An 18675-nucleotide genomic window follows, 5' to 3' on the forward strand; every position below is an offset into this window, starting at 1 on the left:
ATTTTTTAATCGAAACATGATTAATCAGATGCAAGAATATTACGTTTTCACTTTTTGCCAAATAATATTGATTAGTTTTCCAAATTTCTAACAAATCAGTGCCAAATTACATCAAGTTTAATACAATTTTTCCAAAAAGTTGACTTCCAGCTCTTCATCTTAGAAAATTATTACATTATTGAGATAAATAAGGAAGAGGTTGCATTGAGCATGGTAAATGTCCTCTGAAATATATGCCATTTCCAAATATAGCAAGCTTATATGTGACCTGTGCAAACATTGCTATTGTTCATGTGCATTTATAATGTTTATTTACATATAAATCCATTAAAATACACGGAGAAACAAATGAAGGTGCAAAGAAGCAAAGAACCCAGGCTGAGTTCCCTGAGGCCGGCTGCTGACATGGAAAATCCTCAATCAGTGGCTTATAACTCATGAGTCATGGACCCAAAGACCAAAGGCTCCTTGGACTTGAGTGGAGGGCCGTCCATTCCCACTGCTTACCAAGCAATCCAGCTGGGAGATGGGGCTCTTGGTGCCAGGTTGGCTGATATCCCAAATCTTCACACATCCTTTCCCACCAGTGTACACGTGCCGGGTAGGGTTGCTGATGGTCACAGCACACACCACCTCGCCATGGCTCAGTGTGTTGATCTGACGGGCGTGACGGGGGATGCCGGGGCCGGCCAGGGCGTCGTGAGGAAATGGGACGGGTTGCATCTGCCCATCGGCACTCACGTGAAAGGAGTAGGCTCTAGGGAGGAGACAAGAGAAGGGGCGCTGAGACTGGTGGCAGGGGAGAATGAGGGCTCTGAAGACCAGTTGCTGGGAAAGACAAGCGGGGAGGGCACTGAGGTTGCATTCATGGCCTGATTGCAGGTTTCCCATCCAGGTATCAGATTGGCCATTGTTTTAACAGGGTGCTGGACCAGATGGGCTCCCTTTGGCCTGGTCTCAGAACCTAGTTTAGATTTCTTCTTTTCCAGCCTAAAAAAAGCTGACAGCGACAGTGGCTTCCATGAAAGGTTATGCCTCTATTTTAGAGGGAGTATATATGTACAGAGTTCAGAGGCATCCAAGGCACCAGTGGAAGTTTTGGGGGGAAGTGTAAGAGAATGGTTTTAATCCTCATGTTCCTTTGCAGCCCTTCATTAAAGTGTCTTGCACCATAGCAGTCTAGTCTTGAGAGGTGATGATAAGTCTAAATTCAACACTTATCTGCTATATCATGCTGGCTATAAGCCGCCCAGCCAGATGGGCAGGATATAAATAATAAAATATCATCATCATCCAGCAGCCAAGTTCTTCTTATGCTCTTGTCTGCTACACCCCCAACAGTCTCCTAGGGCTGGTGTAGTCCACCCTTCCTGGAAGTTGCCAATTGATTTCCAGACACTACTCAAGGTGCTGGCATTGGTGCTTAAAGCTCTAAACAACTCAGGCCCCAAATATATGAAAGACCCCCTCTTTCCCTACAGGCCCTATTGGGAGCTGAGATTGGCAGAAGGGGCCCTCGTGGTTGTCTCCAGGAGATGACCTTCTTTGTGGTGGCCCCTAAGCTGTGAAACCTGCTCCCCACACAGGTGGCCTCTGGCACCTTCATTCTACAGTTTTCAGTGCATCTCTTCACCCAGGCCTTTGAGGTGCACATTTTTAGCACCCCGCCTTATTTTGATGCTTGTTTAAAATTATTTTCAATATTGTGTTTTAATGCTGTAACTCACCATCGGGGCCCTAGGGTGAAGGTCAGGTAATAAAAATTAGCAGCAGTCCCAGGGATTAATTAAGACATCACATCGCCTAACTGTCGCAATGCTATGCAAGTGTGGATGGTGCCAAAACAACCACGAGGAACATCCCACGGGAACATCAACACTTCTGTTCCCTTTTCAAACCTCTTCATTTGAGGAGAATGGGATTTCTGCAACCAGAAACCTCGTCGCTGTGCTTGCAGCATTTCTTTCAGACCAAGTCAGCACCCAAAACTTCCACGGGTGCCTCTAAGCTGGCTCCCTTTCCCCTGCATGTTTATTTTAGACTTTGAGGAGGGAGGTTTTCTGGTTTGGTTTTCAGACTTTTTCTTTTCTTTTTATTAATTCTGATTACGACTCAGGCAGACATATTAAGCCACCCAGATGAGCTCTTCCCTGCCGCCAAATTTACATGGGCAAGGAAAGGGCTAGGGTCTTCCTCAGAGTAGGCCCCTTGTCTGGAGATGGGCAGCAATTGGTTTTCAGACTTGTGGACTGAACGCTTTGGGGGAGAAGGTTGAGGGTCTGACTTACGGCTTCCCGCCGGGGATGGACGCCAGGCTGGTGGACAGGACGGGGGTCCTCATCGGCGGATGCGGGTCAAAGCCAACCTGGGAACCAAACAAAAGTGAAGGCATCAGGAGCCTGGGAGAAACAAAGATGTACTCTCACAGGCTCCCACAGAAACCACCCAGCAAAGTGCTGCTGGCTGGAGCGGAAATTCAGTTCTGACAAATTTGCGGCCAGTTGTTTTTTTCATGGGAGGAGGGGAGATAGGGAAAGACCCCTCCTCCAAGGCCAGGAAAATGAGCATGCATTTCTTAATTTGGGGTGGGGGCTTTCCCCTTGTTCCACAGGCACTTCAGACCAACATAACATGGACCGAATGGGACAGAGAAAGCTGCCTGCCTTGTACTGAATCAGACCATTGGTCCATTTCACTCAGTACTGTCTGCACTGACTGGTAGTGGCTCCCCAGGGTCCCTACCTGGAGATGCTAGGAATCGAACCTGGAACCTTCTGCATGTGAGGCAGATGCTCTGACCACTGAGCTACAGGGGCCAGAAACGGAAGAACTAGCAAAAGATAAACTAGGAAGGTCCTGCTAGGCATCAGGCCCACAGGGGCATCAGAAACTGCCTCAGACCATTGGCCGATCTAGGGCCACTTTCACACTCTACATTTAAAGCACTCAAATACCACTTTATATACAGTCATGCCTTTCCCCCAAAGAATTCTGGGAGCTGTAGTTTGTTAAGGGTGCTGAGAGTGAGCTCCCTCACAAAGCTGCAGCTCCCAGAGTTCCCAGGATTGGCAGTTAACCCACCCCTCACCCACCGCCCCGCCCCCCATTGAAAAAGGAGCTAAAAAGGTTTTACGTACAGCTCCAAAGCTCACCATTGGTGACCGGCCATAGGCAGCGGCAGCAGCGGCGGCGGCAGCCGTCATCTGAGGCGGGATGTTGTGAAGGCTGGCGTAGGCCCCAGGGCTGGTGAGGGAGCCGTTCATCTCATGGTGCCCCATCATGGCAAAGGGGGTGGCATAGGAACCAGCAATGGAGATGGGTGTCCTCAGGGCAGATGCTGGAGAAAGAGAAAAAAGGAAAGGGGGGGGAAAGAGTGGATCAATTACTCAGGGGAAGAAACGCTGACTGTGGTCACCAACTTGGATGCCTTTGAAAGAGAATTGGACAAATTCCTTGGGGAGAGTTGTCAGTGGCCAGTAGCCATAATAAATAACAACAACAACAGTTATTGTTGTTGTTGTTATTTTATTTATATTCCACTCATCTGACTGGGTTACTCCAGCCACCCTGGGCGGCTCTCAAAATATTAAAAACACACAAAAAATCAAACATAAAAAACTTCCCTGAACTGGGCTGCCTTCAGATGATCTTCTAAAAGTCAAATAATTATTCATCTGTTTGACATCTGATGGGAGGGCGTTCCACAGGGAGGGCGCCACTACCGAGAAGGCCCTCTGCTTGGTTCCCTGTAGGTTCACAGCTTGCTCTGAGGGAATTGCCCAAAGGCCCTTGGAGTTAGACCTTAGTTATCTGGGCTGGGCAATGGAAGTGGAGATGCTCCTTCAAGCCGTTTAGGGCTTTAAAGCCTATGCTCTGCTTCCACAGCTGGACGCAGCAATGCTTCTGGGTACCAGTTGCTGGAAACCAAAGGAGGGGGGAGTCCTCTTGTGCTCTGGTCCTGCTTGGGGGCTTCTCTCTGGGGTCTCTGGTTGGCCACTTTGGGAACAGGATGCTGAACTAGATGGGCTACTGGCCTGATCTAGAAGGGGGGTCTCATTTATATCTCTCACCTTTCCAAGGTTACATACTTCTCCTCCCCCCGCTTTTATCCTCACAACAGCCCTGTGAGGGAGGAGAGGCTGAGAGGCAGTGACTGGCCCTTGGTCACCCAATTACATTCATGGCTGGGGGGTGATTTGAACCTCAGTGCGTTAGGTCCTCACTCAACAGTCTAACAACAACCCCACACTGGCTGGTGATTTGAACCCTGGTCTCCTAGATCAGAGCTTTCCAAAGTTTTCATGTTGGTGACACACTTTTTAGACATGCGTCTTTTCATGACACGGTAGTTCAGTTTTACTAACAAACCAGAGGTTAAACTAACCCCTTTCCAGCCCCTGGAGGAGTGTGGGGAGTGTTTGTGCGACGCAGCTGACACACTGATGTGGTGACACACAGTTTAGAAAGCTCTGTCCTAGTCCTACATTCTAACCACTGGCCTACACATTCTCTTCTGTGACAGGCTGCTCAGATTCGTAGATGGAGGGGTGGAAAGGTGGGTCAGACAAGCAGGAAGCTGGGAGTTCCCTGTCCATTCCACGCAAACGCTAAAACCTAAGCCCTCTCTAGGCCAGTCTTTCAGCACCAAACATTGCTTTGCCTTGGCAGAAGTGGCGAACACCTGAACCACACGCACAACAACCCTGCGAGGGGAGCCACATACCTAAGGGATCCATTCCAGATGGCTTGCCTGGCATCGGCCGAAGGCCCGGGGTGGTGCTTGTCCCAGGCGTTGGGGCATCATTCCTTGGAGTAGGGGTGTTGGACTTCAGCCCTGGGGTGGAAGATTTGTCGTTCTGGTGCAAAACAAGATTGGGGAAGATGGGTTGGCATCAGCAAGATCGATTCCACAAGTGCTTGTGGGGTCTCTTAGCAAACAATTTGGGAGGTGGTTTTGGCTCAGTGGGAGTGCATCTGCTTTGCATGCAGAAGGTCCCAGATTCAACCCCCAGCAGCATCTCTGGGTAGGGCCGGGTGAGACCCCTCCCTAAAAAGCTGGAGGGCTGCTGCCCATCAGTGCAGACAGTACTGAATGAGCTGGACCCATCGTTTGACTCAATGGTCAATGGCTCAGGAACCCAATTCTGAGATCTGCCTCCATTTGACATTTTGGCAAGTTTGGCTTTCTGCTTTCTTCTTACGAAGGATCCTGAAACATTCCCGAAATGAAGAAGGCTCTCTGAGCAGAGCCACCAAATCTGAAACCTCAAATAACTCATATCTATGATCAACCCTCTCCTCAGTTTACTCCAAGACAGAGTTTTGAATTCTTCTAGTCAAATGTGGACTCTCCTATATTTCTTCTTAAGGTAAAGGTAAAGGTAAAGGTACCCCTGCCCATACGGGCCAGTCTTGACAGACTCTAGGGTTGTGCGCCCATCTCACTCAAGAGGCCGGGGGCCAGCGCTGTCCGGAGACACTTCCGGGTCACGTGGCCAGCGTGACATCGCTGCTCTGGCGAGCCAGAGCCACACACGGAAACGCCGTTTACCTTCCCGCTAGTAAGCGGTCCTTATTTATCTACTTGCACCCGGGGGTGCTTTCGAACTGCTAGGTTGGCAGGCGCTGGGACCGAACAACAGGAGCGCACCCCGCCGCGGGGATTCAAACCGCCGACCTTTCGATCGGCAAGCCCTAGGCGCTGAGGCTTTTACCCACAGCGCCACCCGCGTCCCTCATATTTCTTCTTAGCAAGCATGGAAAATGTTGAACATTCGTTCTGGCTCTTGCTTCAATGCAGCTCTTCTCAAATGCCAAAGAGTTACCAAACATTACACATCAAAGCATGTTCCGATCAGTAAAGCAACTCCCTTGGATCCTTCGGGTGGGGGTTCTGTGCCCAGCACCCCCCAACTATTGCCCCAAGGCAAGCATGTTCTTTGCTTCTCCAACACACAGACGGGGAACAAAGGCCTAGACTGTTGACTTTAAACTGGCTCGAAACGAAAGCTGCTTTCTGGACCAATGATCTGCACAGCAAAAATGGTCCCATCCACAGCAATTATTACCAGGCCCTCTTCTATGTGATCAGGTCTATTGGATCGCTCCTGATCTCCACAGTCCGATTCATGCATTTATAGGCCACCTTTTCTTCCAAGGAGCTCAAGGTGGCAAACGTGTTTCTCCCCTGCCCCCCCCCCCATTTAATCCCCTGAACAACCCTGTGAGGTGGGCTAGGCTGAGAAGCAGGGCATGGCCCAAGATCACCCAGTGAATGGCTGAGTGGGGTTTTGAACCCTGGTCTCTCCCAGTTCCTAGTTTCATAGAATTGTAGAAATGAAAGGGATCCTGTTTCTCATCTAGTCCTGCAAAACAGGAATCTCAATACGCGGTCCCCCATCCAATTTGAAACCATGCCAGACCCTGCTTGGCTTTGCAAATGTGCTAGCAGTTTTATTGCTGTGCCACTATGTTAAAGACTCTAATCACCACGCCAATGCTGCCTTTCTCTACATTCACTCATAAGCCGGACTTCCACTCCTCCAGGGAGAACCAGCTCCACAGGTCCACCTTCAGCAAGCATTCCCAAGAGGGCAGAGGCATCTTCGGCAAGGCCTTCACTTACATGGCCCAGGTCTTTAGTCTTGGAGGAAGGGGTGCTGCTGGATGAGGCCACCGAGGCAGGGCTGTTGGGGGCATCCTTCTTCAAGCCACGGGCTTTGTCGATCCCGTTCTCCGGAGGCGAGTGGGCAGGGCTCACCCGAGGCGTTGCAGGATCCTGGGGAGCAGGGAACACAAGGAGGCTGTTAGCAGCAGGGGCACCACGGAGTCCCTTTGTCAAAGTAGGATGGAGGGGATTGCAAAACACCCTAACATAACACATTTACTTGGTATACTAAAACCTATTTACGTGTGTGTGTGTGTGTGTGTGTGTGTGTGAGAGAGAGAGAGAGAGAGAGAGAGAGAGAGAGAGAGAGACTGACTTGCAAACAGACTTATTCTGAGGCACATAACAGCATAAAACAAATTGCTGCTGCTCTCACAGAAAAGTTCACTCTCTACAGTTGATTACAGACCTAACCGGTGGGGGGGGGGGGGATTGCCTACTGTGGTGACATCCTTGGGTTCTATACTGCATTCACTCTTTCCAGAGCATTTTGGATGCAGCACCCCCCCCCCCAGTAAAGCCACTGGACACCCACAGCTTCTGCATCAAGAGAAAAATCTCTTTATTCTTTTCCTACAGATTATGCACTTAAAAGAAGCCAGGCCAATCTGCTCCATCTCCATACAGTGGTACCCCGCAAGACGAACGCCTCGCAAGACGGAAAACCCGCTAGACGAAAGGGTTTTCCGTTTTGGAGGCGCTTCGCAAAACGAATTTCCCTATGGGCTTGCTTCGCAAGACGACAGCCCATAGGGAAATCTCCCGGACAGCGGGGAAGCGCGACTTCCCCACTGTCCTCGGACCTCCTCCCGCCGCCCGGCTTCGGAACGATGCTCCGAAGCAGGGCGGGGGGGCGGGAACTCCTCCTCCCTCCGCGCGGCTTTGGAGCATCGCACCGAAGCCGGGCGGGGGGGCGGGAACTCCTCCTCCCTCCGCGCGGCTTTGGAGCATCGCACCGAAGCCGGGCGGGGGGGGGGGGCGGGAACTCCTCCTCCCTCCGCGCGGCTTTGGAGCATCGCACCGAAGCCGGGCGGGGGGGCGGGAACTCCTCCTCCCTCCGCGCGGCTTTGGAGCATCGCACCGAAGCCGGGCGGGGGGGGGGGCGGGAACTCCTCCTCCCTCCGCGCGGCTTTGGAGCATCGCACCGAAGCCGGGCGGGGGGGCGGGAACTCCTCCTCCCTCCGCGCGGCTTTGGAGCATCGCACCGAAGCCGGGCGGGGGGGGCGGGAACTCCTCCTCCCTCCGCGCGGCTTTGGAGCATCGCACCGAAGCCGGGCGGGGGGGGCGGGAACTCCTCCTCACTCCGCGCGGCTTTGGAGCATCGCACCGAAGCCGGGGGGGGGGGGGCGGGAACGCTGCCTCCCTCCGCGCGGCTTTGGAGCATCGCACCGAAGCCGGGCGGGGGGACGGGAACGCTGCCGCCCGCCGCGCGGCTTTGGAGCATTGCTCCGAAGCCGGGCGGCAGGCGGGGACACCTTCTCCCGCCGCCCGAGACTTGGGGTGGGAGGAGGGTTTCCCTTCCCACCGCCAACATTCAGAATGCTGTTCTGAATGTTGGCGGTGGGGAGGAAAACCCCTCCTCCCACGCAAGCCCCGGGAACAGAGGGAAAGCGCTGCGCGCCTTCCCCTCTGTTCCCGTACCTGTCCTGAAGGCTTGCGGTGGGGAGAAAAGCCCTTCTCCGCACCGCCAGCCTGGCAAGCTGTTTCCCTAGGAACACATTAATTGATTTTCAATGCATTCCTATGGGAAACCGTGCTTCGCAAGACGAAAAACTCGCAAGAAGAAAAAACTTGCGGAACGAATTAATTTCGTCTTGCGAGGCACCACTGTATAAGGTTAAAGTGGACTTCTTGTTTGAGACTGAAAGGGAGAGGGACCCTCTGCCATACCTCATTGGAGACGTCCACCACCAAGTCATCACTCTTGTCACCGTCGCTGTCCTGAAACAAGAAGCAGTGACTCAGTTGAAAGACAGAAAACGCCTCCTCCTTAAAGCCTGCAAGGGCTGCCTAGGACGACACTCCCCTCTGCCTACTGCGAAGTAGTGGATGAGTCATTATTAGTCCTGCGGCTACACTGTCCCTTGGCAAGATGACAGGTTTGCGCTTGGGGGGAAAATATGATGTGACTTTCGCGATTGTCACAGTTTGAGGTTTGACCCGTTATCATGTGAGTTCTGCTTTTGTGAACCGCCCTGAGATCTATGGTCCTTGGCCAAAACAAGGTCAGATGGGGAGCACAACAGGGGCTTGTAAGACTTACATATCGGCTCATGCTGTCCTTCTCCTCCGCTTTCCGCTTCTTGGAATCGATGCTGTAGTCGGTGGGATTCCTGTGCTTCTCGCTGGCTCTCAAACTCTCTGATGGGGAGATGGAGTTATTCTAGAACAGAAGGAGAAAAAGAAGAGAGGGTTATGCTGCCCACTTGCCTCTTAGTGCACCCCCTTGTTATTATCTCCCCCCGCCCCGCCTTGAGGTGGTACCACCCATTTTGGGAACCACTGCCCCAAACCATCCCAAGGCAGAAGACCACAACAGCACATAGCCAACTTGTGTGCACGTTTCAGACACATGACTTAGAAACTGTGTACCAATCTTAAAAGTGAGAAGCGAATTTGTTTCGATTTGTGGTCCCTCGTCCCCTTTCTAGATTTAGGACTTCCTAGTGCAGGATTCCCCAGCCCAGCAGCACCTCCAGGTGTTCTGGACTACGAAGCCCATCATTCCCAGTCACAGCATTGATGCCAAGGGCTGATGGGAGTTGTAGTTCCAAACCCCTGGAGGGTGCCAATTTGGCAAAGGACATCCTGTCTCGCAGCCAATTAAATGTGCTTTTTAAATGTTTTGCAAGTATGTGATGGCTTTATATGTTTTTATTGCTCTGAACTGCTTTGATGTATATTTTTATGCAAATATTTTTATTAATTAATAATTGGGGGTGGGGATGGGGAAGCTCAGGCTTAAACTTTACTGCCACTGCATGTCACACACAGAACGCAATTCTGAAAACAGCTGCTGGCCTCTTGGCATCTCCTGCCTCTGTAGCCAAAATTACAGGCATTTTGTTTCTCCACAGAACTCAACCTTCATCCCCCCCCCAACCCGGCAAAAGCCTTTTGCTAAAGATAAAATGACTCTAAGCCAGCCCCCATCCTCCCTTTCTTTCTCCACTGAATGGGAGAAGCCCAGCAGTTCATGTTTCCCTCCTCGTATCCCCAATAAGCTGCTTTGGGGATCAACCAGCCGCCTTTTCTTCTCAGCCAGTCATGCTGAAAAGGCTCACGGTTCCCGAGGAAGAATCGCATTAGGGCCTCTGGAGGCACTGAGGCAGGCCGCCAAGAATCTCCCCTCCTCAGAATACATCTATCTCGATATTTTTGCTGCTGCAGCAACCCAATTAGGAACTGTGAACAAAGCAACCTGGAGATGGATCTATGAGTGTCAAGGCCCTGCCCCCCTCACCCTAATTTGGCAAAAATGCTGCATCGCCCCAGAAACTCCCCCACCAGCCCCTTCATGAGAGCTTTCGGGGGAGGGGGGCTGCTGAGGACTATCTCCCCATGCCCACCAAGATGGCTCTGCCCTGTCATGGCGTCTGACACTCTGAGGGGCCGTTGGCGTCCCTCAGATGGGCAGGAAATCAATAAAAAGGGGGGAACTTTGCGCCTCAGGGGCATCCCCTCCTCCAGTTAGAGCTGAGAGGTGGAGAATAGCTGAGGCAGAGTCTACAAAGACCCCTCCCTCAGCCTTCCTCATTTTCAAAGGATGATGATAATGAGGGTTTGGGCCACTTTGTTCCTGCTCTCCTCACAGCCTCTCTTTCAACACAGAAAGAGTAAGCAGAGCCCTCATAACTGTAGCTGGAAGCTGAGCCCCACCAAGGACCATTAATGTCCAGATGGATGGCCACGAGGGAGCAGGGCGGGGGGCCGCCGTCCTCGAGAAGCTTAGTTAACTGCCTGACCTTCCACGTCCCTGCCTCACACAACGTAATCACCCAAGTCCTTCCCAAAAGATTAGATGACCCAAGATAATGGAACAGCTACCAGCAATGAAATTGCTTCCTAATTGCTGAGGGGGCTTCTCGCTTCACTCCCCGCCCCCAATCCCCCAGGTCATCAGCTCAGACTGAACCGCTCTTGTTGGCAACGGTTGAGACAATCTCAACAACAGCCAAATGGTTAGAAAAAAGAGTAGGGAAGTCACCCTAATTCAGTGGTGGTTTCCCCTCCAGGGAATCCGACCACTATGGGCAACCTTTGCCAAACTGGTGCCCTCCAAGTATTTTGGACCACAGCTCCCTCCAGTAGGGATCTCGGATGCTGGGGGTGATAGAAGCTGGGTCCATAACACCTAGAGGAAACCAAGTTGGCAAAAGCGGGTGCCAACCAAGCTGAATCCAATGATCTCAAGACCATCCAAGTGGCAGGGAAAGTCTAAGCAGAGTGGAATCCAAGGGAAACAGTGGCAGAACCAAAGCTCAGGGGTACAGCAGCTGCCTCGCCTGCAGAAGGCGTGAAGTTCAATGTTCAACGGTGTCTCCGGATAAGGCTGAAAATGTCCCCTGCCTGAATCCCAGGACAGCCCGGCACAGATATTCCTGACTCTGGAATGGAGAAACGTTTTTCTGGGGAGTTGAAGTTTCTAAAACATGACTTTTGATGGAAGGAGAGCCCGAGCCCAAGGAATGGCAAAACTCATCAAGCGTTCAATACAAAGATGGTGTGATGTCCAGAGGGGAAGGAAAGGGGACTTACTGCGCTGGCGTCCCGATCTTCCAGGAATGAAGGCAGAGTTGGCACAGAGGTCGGAGGCATCCGAGTTGAAAGGGAGCACAAAAAGAAGTGGGTGGGGAAGGCAGGGGGAAAAGGGAGAAAGTCTTAAAATAGAACATCAACCCAACTGTTCCTTTGCACGTAGCGATCTCTGGTCTGGCTTGATAAAAAGCCCCGCTGGCCTTTTCATCTTTGTTCTCTGGAAGGAATCTTGGCCCAGACGGCAGCAACCCCCTCGCTCCTTTTATTTTATTTTTTGGCAAACAATTACTGGGCCAAACAAGCAGCACCACACAAGGGGGGAAAATGGAACAGACATACAAAGAGGAAAAAGGGCAACTAAAAAGTAAATAACTGCAAAATGGTTTGTTGACACGTTTCTTTCCAAATCTGGAGGAAGAAACCCATTTCCTTCCCATGTTGGTCCTTAGACAGAGAGATTTCTCCGGCAACTAACTAGGCGGCTGTTTTCTGTCAAGGGAAGAAGGCTGGAAAAGCTCTTTTGCTGGTGGAAGAGATCCACAGATCCTTTGGGGGGGGTAGGAATTTCACTAGTCTGGGAATGGATTGAGACATGGATGGAGAACTTCAGTCACAGAGTGGCCCTCAGTGTATTTCTATCTGGCCCCTGGTCACGCTTTTCCTAGGCCCTGTCCTGTCCCCTCCCTCAAGTGCATTTTCCTGCCTCAAGAGGATGGAGCTGTGGGCATGTAGAAACATCTGCCTTTTGTTTGGTTGGGCCAAGGGCACAAAAAGAGCCCCACCCATTACTCTGCCCTCTCTTGCCTCTGGCTGCCTGCGAGAAGATGCTGCCCCTGAACTGATAAAGAGTCCCTCCCCCTGGATTAAGGCAAAAACATTTTGGGGAAACCACCTGCCTACATTAATGCCACCCCCCCCTGCATTTCCCAGACTGCATATCTCCACACAATACATTTAAAGCACAGGGCTCCCCCTAAAGAATTCTGGGAACTGTAGTTCTCCAAGGGTGCTGGGAACCGTAGCTCTGTGAGGGTTAAACTACAGTTCCCAGGATTCTTTGGGGGAGGAAGCCATGTACTCTGAATGGATGGTGCATACTTCCTGAATGGAAATTACACCCACAACCCATTTTAGAAGCAGGGGTTCAGAGGCCCGCCTGCCCTTTCCTCACCTCGGTGGTCCAGGTCGTGGTGGTTCTTCTCATCTTTCACCGTCAGGTGGGCTTGGCTTCCCAGCGCCCCGAGAGCCAGGAGCCCCGAGCTGCTCCCTGTGACCGGTGGGATCCCAGGTGGCGGCAGGCCCGAGGGGTGGGGCGGGAGCTGCACAGGGGGGCCGTGGGCCGCATGGGAGAGGTGCTGGGCCTGGAGCTGCTGCTGCTGCAATAAAGCCAATGGTAAGAAGCGCTGCGACGAGACCTGGCGCATCACTCTCACAAAAACCTAATCAAATCCAGATGGTCAAATTACATTGACAAAAAAGGAAGGAAGGAAAACTTGAGCTTGAAAGGACGGTGGCTGCAAGGCTGGGGAAAGGTTAGTACTTCCAAGCCTTCATGCAGGGAAAAAATAAATACAAAGTTGTAAAAAGTTGCTTATGTACTTTTGGGCATCACACCCATACTTCTAGATACAACTGAGTTTACATTGTGTGTGTTTTTTAAAGGCGAAACAGTATAAAGGTTATGCACTTTGATACGTGCTAAGGATAAGCATTTATTGCCTTGAGTTTTACTGACAGTACTTAAAAGCTCTGCAATCTGGAATTCTGAGATTTGAATGGCAAACCTGGGCCAGGTTTATTTTTGGCTTTAGGCCTGGGGAATCAAACCTAAAATGAAACATTAAGCAAGTGAAAGTGCAGGCTGCGGAGAAGGGAGGGGGAGAAGAGAGAAAGACAGAGAGAGAGAGAGAGAGAGAGAGAGAGAGACTTTCAACAAGAACTGCAAACCAATCAAAAGAAGAAGAAAATGCAGGCAAGATTAGGAACCTAAGAGGAGACTGCTGGATCACTCAAGTGGCTCATCCAGTCCACTTTTCCCTTCTCATGGTGGCTGACCAAACGCCTGTGGGAAACCCTCAAGCAGACCCCTCTCCCCTCCTGTGGCTTCCAGCAACTGGTATTCAGAGGCACAGCATAGCCACTGGTTTTTGTTTTTTTGCCAGCAACCTTGAAAGGATTTAGCATCCTGAAAGGCAGGATGATGGTGGTGGTGGTGGTAATAACAAGGTATGCAAACTTTCCCAATCCTAGCCAAGGCCAAAACAGCACCGATAGCATTTGCCTTCCTGCCAGAGCATTGGAAAACCTGAAGCTTGCGCCTGTCCTTAGTTAATGATCCCCTCCTTTCCTCTAGGAGTCTTTGTCAACTTGCTGCCTACCTCCAGGTGTTTTTCCACTGCCACTCCCATCAAACCCAGCCAGGCACTGGGGGAACAGGCCATGCTCAATGCCAGGTAATTAACCACACTCACTTGGGGCTCACAGTTACAGATAGGTAGCCGTGTTGGTCTGCCATAGTCAAAACAAAAAAAAATTCCTTCCAGTAGCACCTTAAAGACCAACTAAGTTAGTTCTCGGTATGAGCTTTCGTGTGCATGCACACTTCTTCAGATACTCAGTGTATCTGAAGAAGTGTGCATGCACACGAAAGCTCATACCAAGAAGTAACTTAGTTGGTCTTTAAGGTGCTACTGGAAGGAATTTTTTTTGTTTTGACTTGGGGCTCACAATCAGGGTGGCAAAAAAGGGTAGCACTCTGCAGTGTTTCAGTGCGTGTTAGCAGGAGTGTGGGGGTGGGAAACTACTTCCATTTTTTAAAATGAAGGGGTGATAGCTCCCCTGCCATTAGTTGCACATAACAGTGTGGTCTTGTGTGGCATTATTTATCAGCATGCATTTAATATTAATTTACTTATGGACAGATTAATTGGGGGGTTGGGTTTCTTAACTGTAGTACTATTAAACTTACTCTCTCTCTCTCTCTTTTAGGAATCCAATCTTACTTATTTCACAAAATTTATACAGCACTGGATTGCAAAAAAATAAAACCCTCAAAGTGGTTTGCAAAAAAAGATAAACAGTGTTATCAATAAAAAGAATCACCAGCCATAATTTAAGATATCCAAAAGTTTAAAATAACAACAAACTAAAAACAGATTAAAACTCGCATCAACTTTCTCAACATCTGGGTAGGCTTGCCTTTTAAAAAAATGGTTTTAGGAGGTGCCCAAAACAGTACAGTGAAGGTGTTTGCCTGATATCAGTATCTTGTGTGTTTGGCAAACCTTTACAAGTTGAAACAAACAACACGAGCAAAAGTGTGATACGTGCACATGCATTTTCACCGGAGCTTTTTAATCAGAGGTTGGCTGGCCATCTGCCAGGGATTCTTTAGGTGCGATTCCTGCACTGCAGGGGGTTGGACTAGATGGCCCTCGGGGGTCCCTTCCAACTCTTACAGTTTTTCAAAAAGAGAAACAAACCAAGGAATAAGTGTGCAAGTGACCTCATGACGGCTGCCTGAAGCTAGGAACCTCTTGGTGTCCTGTCCCCTCTGCCTCCCAAGTTCATCTCAGCGGATTACACCAGATCACTTAACAGGGATCAGTTACCTCTATAGCACAACACAGGCTCACCGGCAGGGCAAAGGGGAGAGGGAGAGGGATGTGTGTTAAAGAGAATGTGCCAGATCCCTTTCATTTGCTATGGGTCAAGGTGGGGTTCCTGGGAGCAAGGAGGTTAAATGATGTAGGGCAAGTTGAAAGCCTGGAAATTCTCCCTCCCTCTCAGTTTTGCCCCCATCTGGGTGGAAGGCTGGCTTGCAAGTTCGTAAAGCCAACTTGGGTGGTGGGTGGGGAGCACTTATCTCAATATACCGGTGATACAAAAGGATGCCGTAAGTTCAGTGCGCAGGGAAGAATTTCTGTTAGGATATGAGAGGTTACGGCCACCATATAAGGATGTCTGGGCAGATGAATATCTTGGTATGTAGAGTGGTTTTAATTGGATTATGTACATCCTGCTTCATGGCTTTGTTAACCGATTTAATGGTTCACCACTTGCATTAAATTTAGTCAAGTCTTCTAATCATTTCCAGAGCTACAAAGTGAATCCAGGGCTCGGTTTCAGAGGCTTGACGCAAGGCAGGGGTGGGGAGGGACAGAAAGTCAACCGCTTTGAGGTTTCTCTATAATCAAGTGGCGTATAAATTTTATGAAACACACAGCAAACAAACAAATAAATGATTGTGCCCTGGGTGCACAAGGCGACTGGGCGAGGGAGGAGGAGAGCCAAACATGTGGTCATGTTGCACATTACTCTGATGCTTCTGCCTTATGTGTTCTTTCTTCCAAAAAGGTGCAACGCTGGAAGCAGAACCTGCACTTTCCTTATAGCTCTGAGTGCAGTGCAGGGACTGGCAAGGAGACACAGCACCCGCCTCTATCGTTCTCCCTTGGCTTGTCCCTTCCAGAAACATGGAAGTTGGGGGGATCCATCTTTTCTTGGGTGCTGCAAGAGACACATTCTCAGACTGAGGAACCAGACAGGCCTCCATAGGAGATATACCGCAAGCTAAGTGGCAGAACATGTGCCTGGCATGCAGAAAGCCCCAGGTTCAATCCTCGATGGCATCGCCAAGAAGGACTGGGAGAGTCTCCCTGAGAGTCGCGGCCAGTCAGGGTGCAGACAACACTAAGCCAGATGGACCAAGGACCTGACTCATTACGTGGCAGGTCCCAGTGTCCTCAAGAGAGCTCTGCTTCGGTCTGCAACAAGGGATAGGAGATAATCCAGGAAGTCTCTCTTGAAACTCCAAAAAGGCTCAAGGCATTTCAAGTGTTATAGTTAAGAATCTAAAAAGAGCCTACAGGATCAGGCATATGGCCCATCTGATCAAGCATCTTCTTCTCACAGTGGCCAACCAGATGCCTGGAGGAATCCAGCAAGCAGGATTCGAGCATAAGAGCCCTCTCCCCTTCTGTGATTTCCAGAAACTGGTATTCAGAAGCATTGCTTCCTCCAACTATGGCAGCAGAGCAGAGCCATCATGGCTAGTAGGTCTGTCTGAACAAAAATGTCTTTAGCAGGCACCAAAAAGAGTACAGAGAAAGCACCTGCCGGATATCAATAAACAGGGAATAAGCATAAATCACTCCATGTATGAGATAAGCCAACAAGTGCAAGGTCAGCCAAGACAATTGCTATGTTAATGGACCAAGCCTAACTATAGGTGATAAAGGCATGTCAGCTCATGTGTCTTGTGCTGTGTGTCAAGGTCAGTCTTGAGAAGTGAGTTCGAGTCTGTACAATGTCTACAATTGTTGCAGCAACAGAAATACTTAATGTTCTGTATCTGCAAAGCCTACAAGCTATATGTATTTATCAACGTCCAGAACTATGGTACTGAAGCCTTATCTTCTGCAGCAATAAACTATTTTGGACTTTAAGCTGCCTCTGTGGACAACTGCCACTACGTAAGATTTCCCAACAGTTAAGGGCTTTATAATATAATAATAACACCCTGAACTTGGACGGTAGCAAATTGGCAACCAAGACAGATCTCTGAGCAGAAGTATAATATGCTGACAAGGCCCCCACTCCTGTCAGCCATACATATATTTGAAATTTTGCCTTCTCCTCTCTCTCTTATTCTCACCACCACCTCAATCTCCTGGGTAAGAGTCGTTTCTTGGTTGGTCCTCAGTAAATGTGAAAGCAAGCTACATTTCCGCCTAAGCCAAGCGCAACCTTGTCAGCCTTCTGAGTCAGAGAGAGAGATCCACAGGAGCACAATAATTCCTGCTTTGGAGAAATCTGTCAGGTGGGCCATTATCCGCTCTCAGAGCTGAGAGAGGCTTGCACTCCATCTCATCCAGGAAGCAATTACCTGCTGGAGGAGGGCAGGGGTGGGGTGGGGGTTCAGAGGCCTCAATTGTTTACCTAAATTGAATTCCAATATCTGCCTCTGGCTGCGGTGACCTGCCTTGCAGCCTTTGAAAAGAGGAGCCCATTCAGGCACAGAGCAGTCTCCCCCACCCCGACCCCCATTTCACACTATTCCCCCACGCCAAGCAGCAAAGCCCCCCCAAAACAGCATTCACACCATCCATTTAAAGCACTATGATGTCCCTTCAAACACTCATGGCTTCCCCCCAAATACTTATGGGAGATGTAGTTCATTAATGGTGCTGAGAGTTGTTAGGAGACCCCATTCCCTCCACAGAGCTACAATTCCCAGAGTTCCCTGGGAAGGAGGGATTAATTGTCAAAGAACAGTAGCCCTGTGAGGAGCATGTGTGTCTCCTAACAATACTCAGCACCCTTAATGAACTACAACTCCCAGGATTTGGGGGGGGGGGGGAGGAAATGTTCCACAAACATGGGGATACCACTGAGAAGGGCCGTTCCAGTCTCTCATCACCACCCTTTGGGCATCTCAAGTGTGGCACCCAGAGAAGGGTCTCAGATTAAGACGTTGAGATCCGGGAAAGCTCATGCAGTCAAAGATCTATAAAAGCAGAGCTATTTTTCTAGAAAAAGAGGTGCTGGAACTCACTATAAATGCCTCCCTTGTTCATTTATAATGGTAATGGTGCCCACCTGAGAGGTGCCCGTTCCGGCAAGTTCCGGCTGAAAAAACAGCAATGTGGCTAAGGTATGAGGGTACTGGACCCTCTTAAGACTTCATAGGTGTAAGAACAATTTGGCAGCCAGTACAGCCAGGACATAACTGGCAACGGATGTTTGGACTTTCTGGCCACCGTCGAGAATCTGGCTGCCAACAAGCACAAGCAGCTGTTTCCAAACAGTCTTCAAGGGCAGCCCAGCGTTTAACACTTTGCAGTAATCTAACCTAGACCTGACAGGCTTCTCCGTATGGAGAGGTCTCAAGGTATTTGGAGACTAGGGCAGTTGCGCCAACTGCAAGGCACCCGGAGGGGCAGCGAAGTGGGCCCCACCCACCACAAACGAACAAGGCCCATTCAAAGTGTTTCCATATGTCATCACATTCCTTTGTCTGCAATGAATGGGGAAAGCTTTGATCTGCACATTAAAGTTCCTCCGCTCCAAAATACAGTCCCCCCTCCCCACCAAAGGAGTCCTTTGCAGAGCAAAACAGTCTTGTCACTGTTGCAAGCAGTCTATTTCCATGAGCCATTATAACCATGCAGGAAGAAGAGAGACACACAGAGAGAAAAAATATGCCTAGGAAACAAGGAATTTGTTAAGGGGCAGAGGGATTTTTTGGG

General features: G+C 50.1%; 1 protein-coding gene and 1 non-coding gene across 11 annotated transcripts in view; both read right to left on the bottom strand.

Moving 5' to 3' along the window:
- TLE3 (TLE family member 3, transcriptional corepressor) overlaps window positions 1-18675 on the bottom strand; it is a 54974-nt gene that overhangs the window by 11134 nt on the left and 25165 nt on the right. For 4 of the 10 annotated variants that reach the window (XM_077919097.1, XM_028705550.2, XM_028705553.2 and 1 more), the window contains exons 7-15: window positions 12597-12801; window positions 11426-11442; window positions 8931-9050; window positions 8558-8608; window positions 6626-6778; window positions 4724-4856; window positions 3138-3337; window positions 2289-2365; window positions 508-757 (exon numbers count right to left, since the gene is read on the bottom strand). In XM_077919097.1, coding sequence (XP_077775223.1) covers window positions 508-757; window positions 2289-2365; window positions 3138-3337; window positions 4724-4856; window positions 6626-6778; window positions 8558-8608; window positions 8931-9050; window positions 11426-11442; window positions 12597-12801 — 1206 coding nt within the window. The remainder of the gene's footprint in view (window positions 1-507; window positions 758-2288; window positions 2366-3137; window positions 3338-4723; window positions 4857-6625; window positions 6779-8557; window positions 8609-8930; window positions 9051-11425; window positions 11443-12596; window positions 12802-18675) is intronic. The other 6 variants (XM_077919098.1, XM_028705555.2, XM_028705552.2 and 3 more) reach the window with 3 other exon arrangements.
- TRNAV-CAC (transfer RNA valine (anticodon CAC)) lies at window positions 2744-2817 on the bottom strand. Its single transcript has one exon. It is a non-coding gene; the product is annotated as a tRNA-Val (tRNA).

The sequence above is a fragment of the Podarcis muralis genome, chromosome 14 (genome assembly GCF_964188315.1).
Source record: "Podarcis muralis chromosome 14, rPodMur119.hap1.1, whole genome shotgun sequence".
In the NCBI taxonomy this organism is placed as follows: domain Eukaryota; kingdom Metazoa; phylum Chordata; class Lepidosauria; order Squamata; family Lacertidae; genus Podarcis; species Podarcis muralis.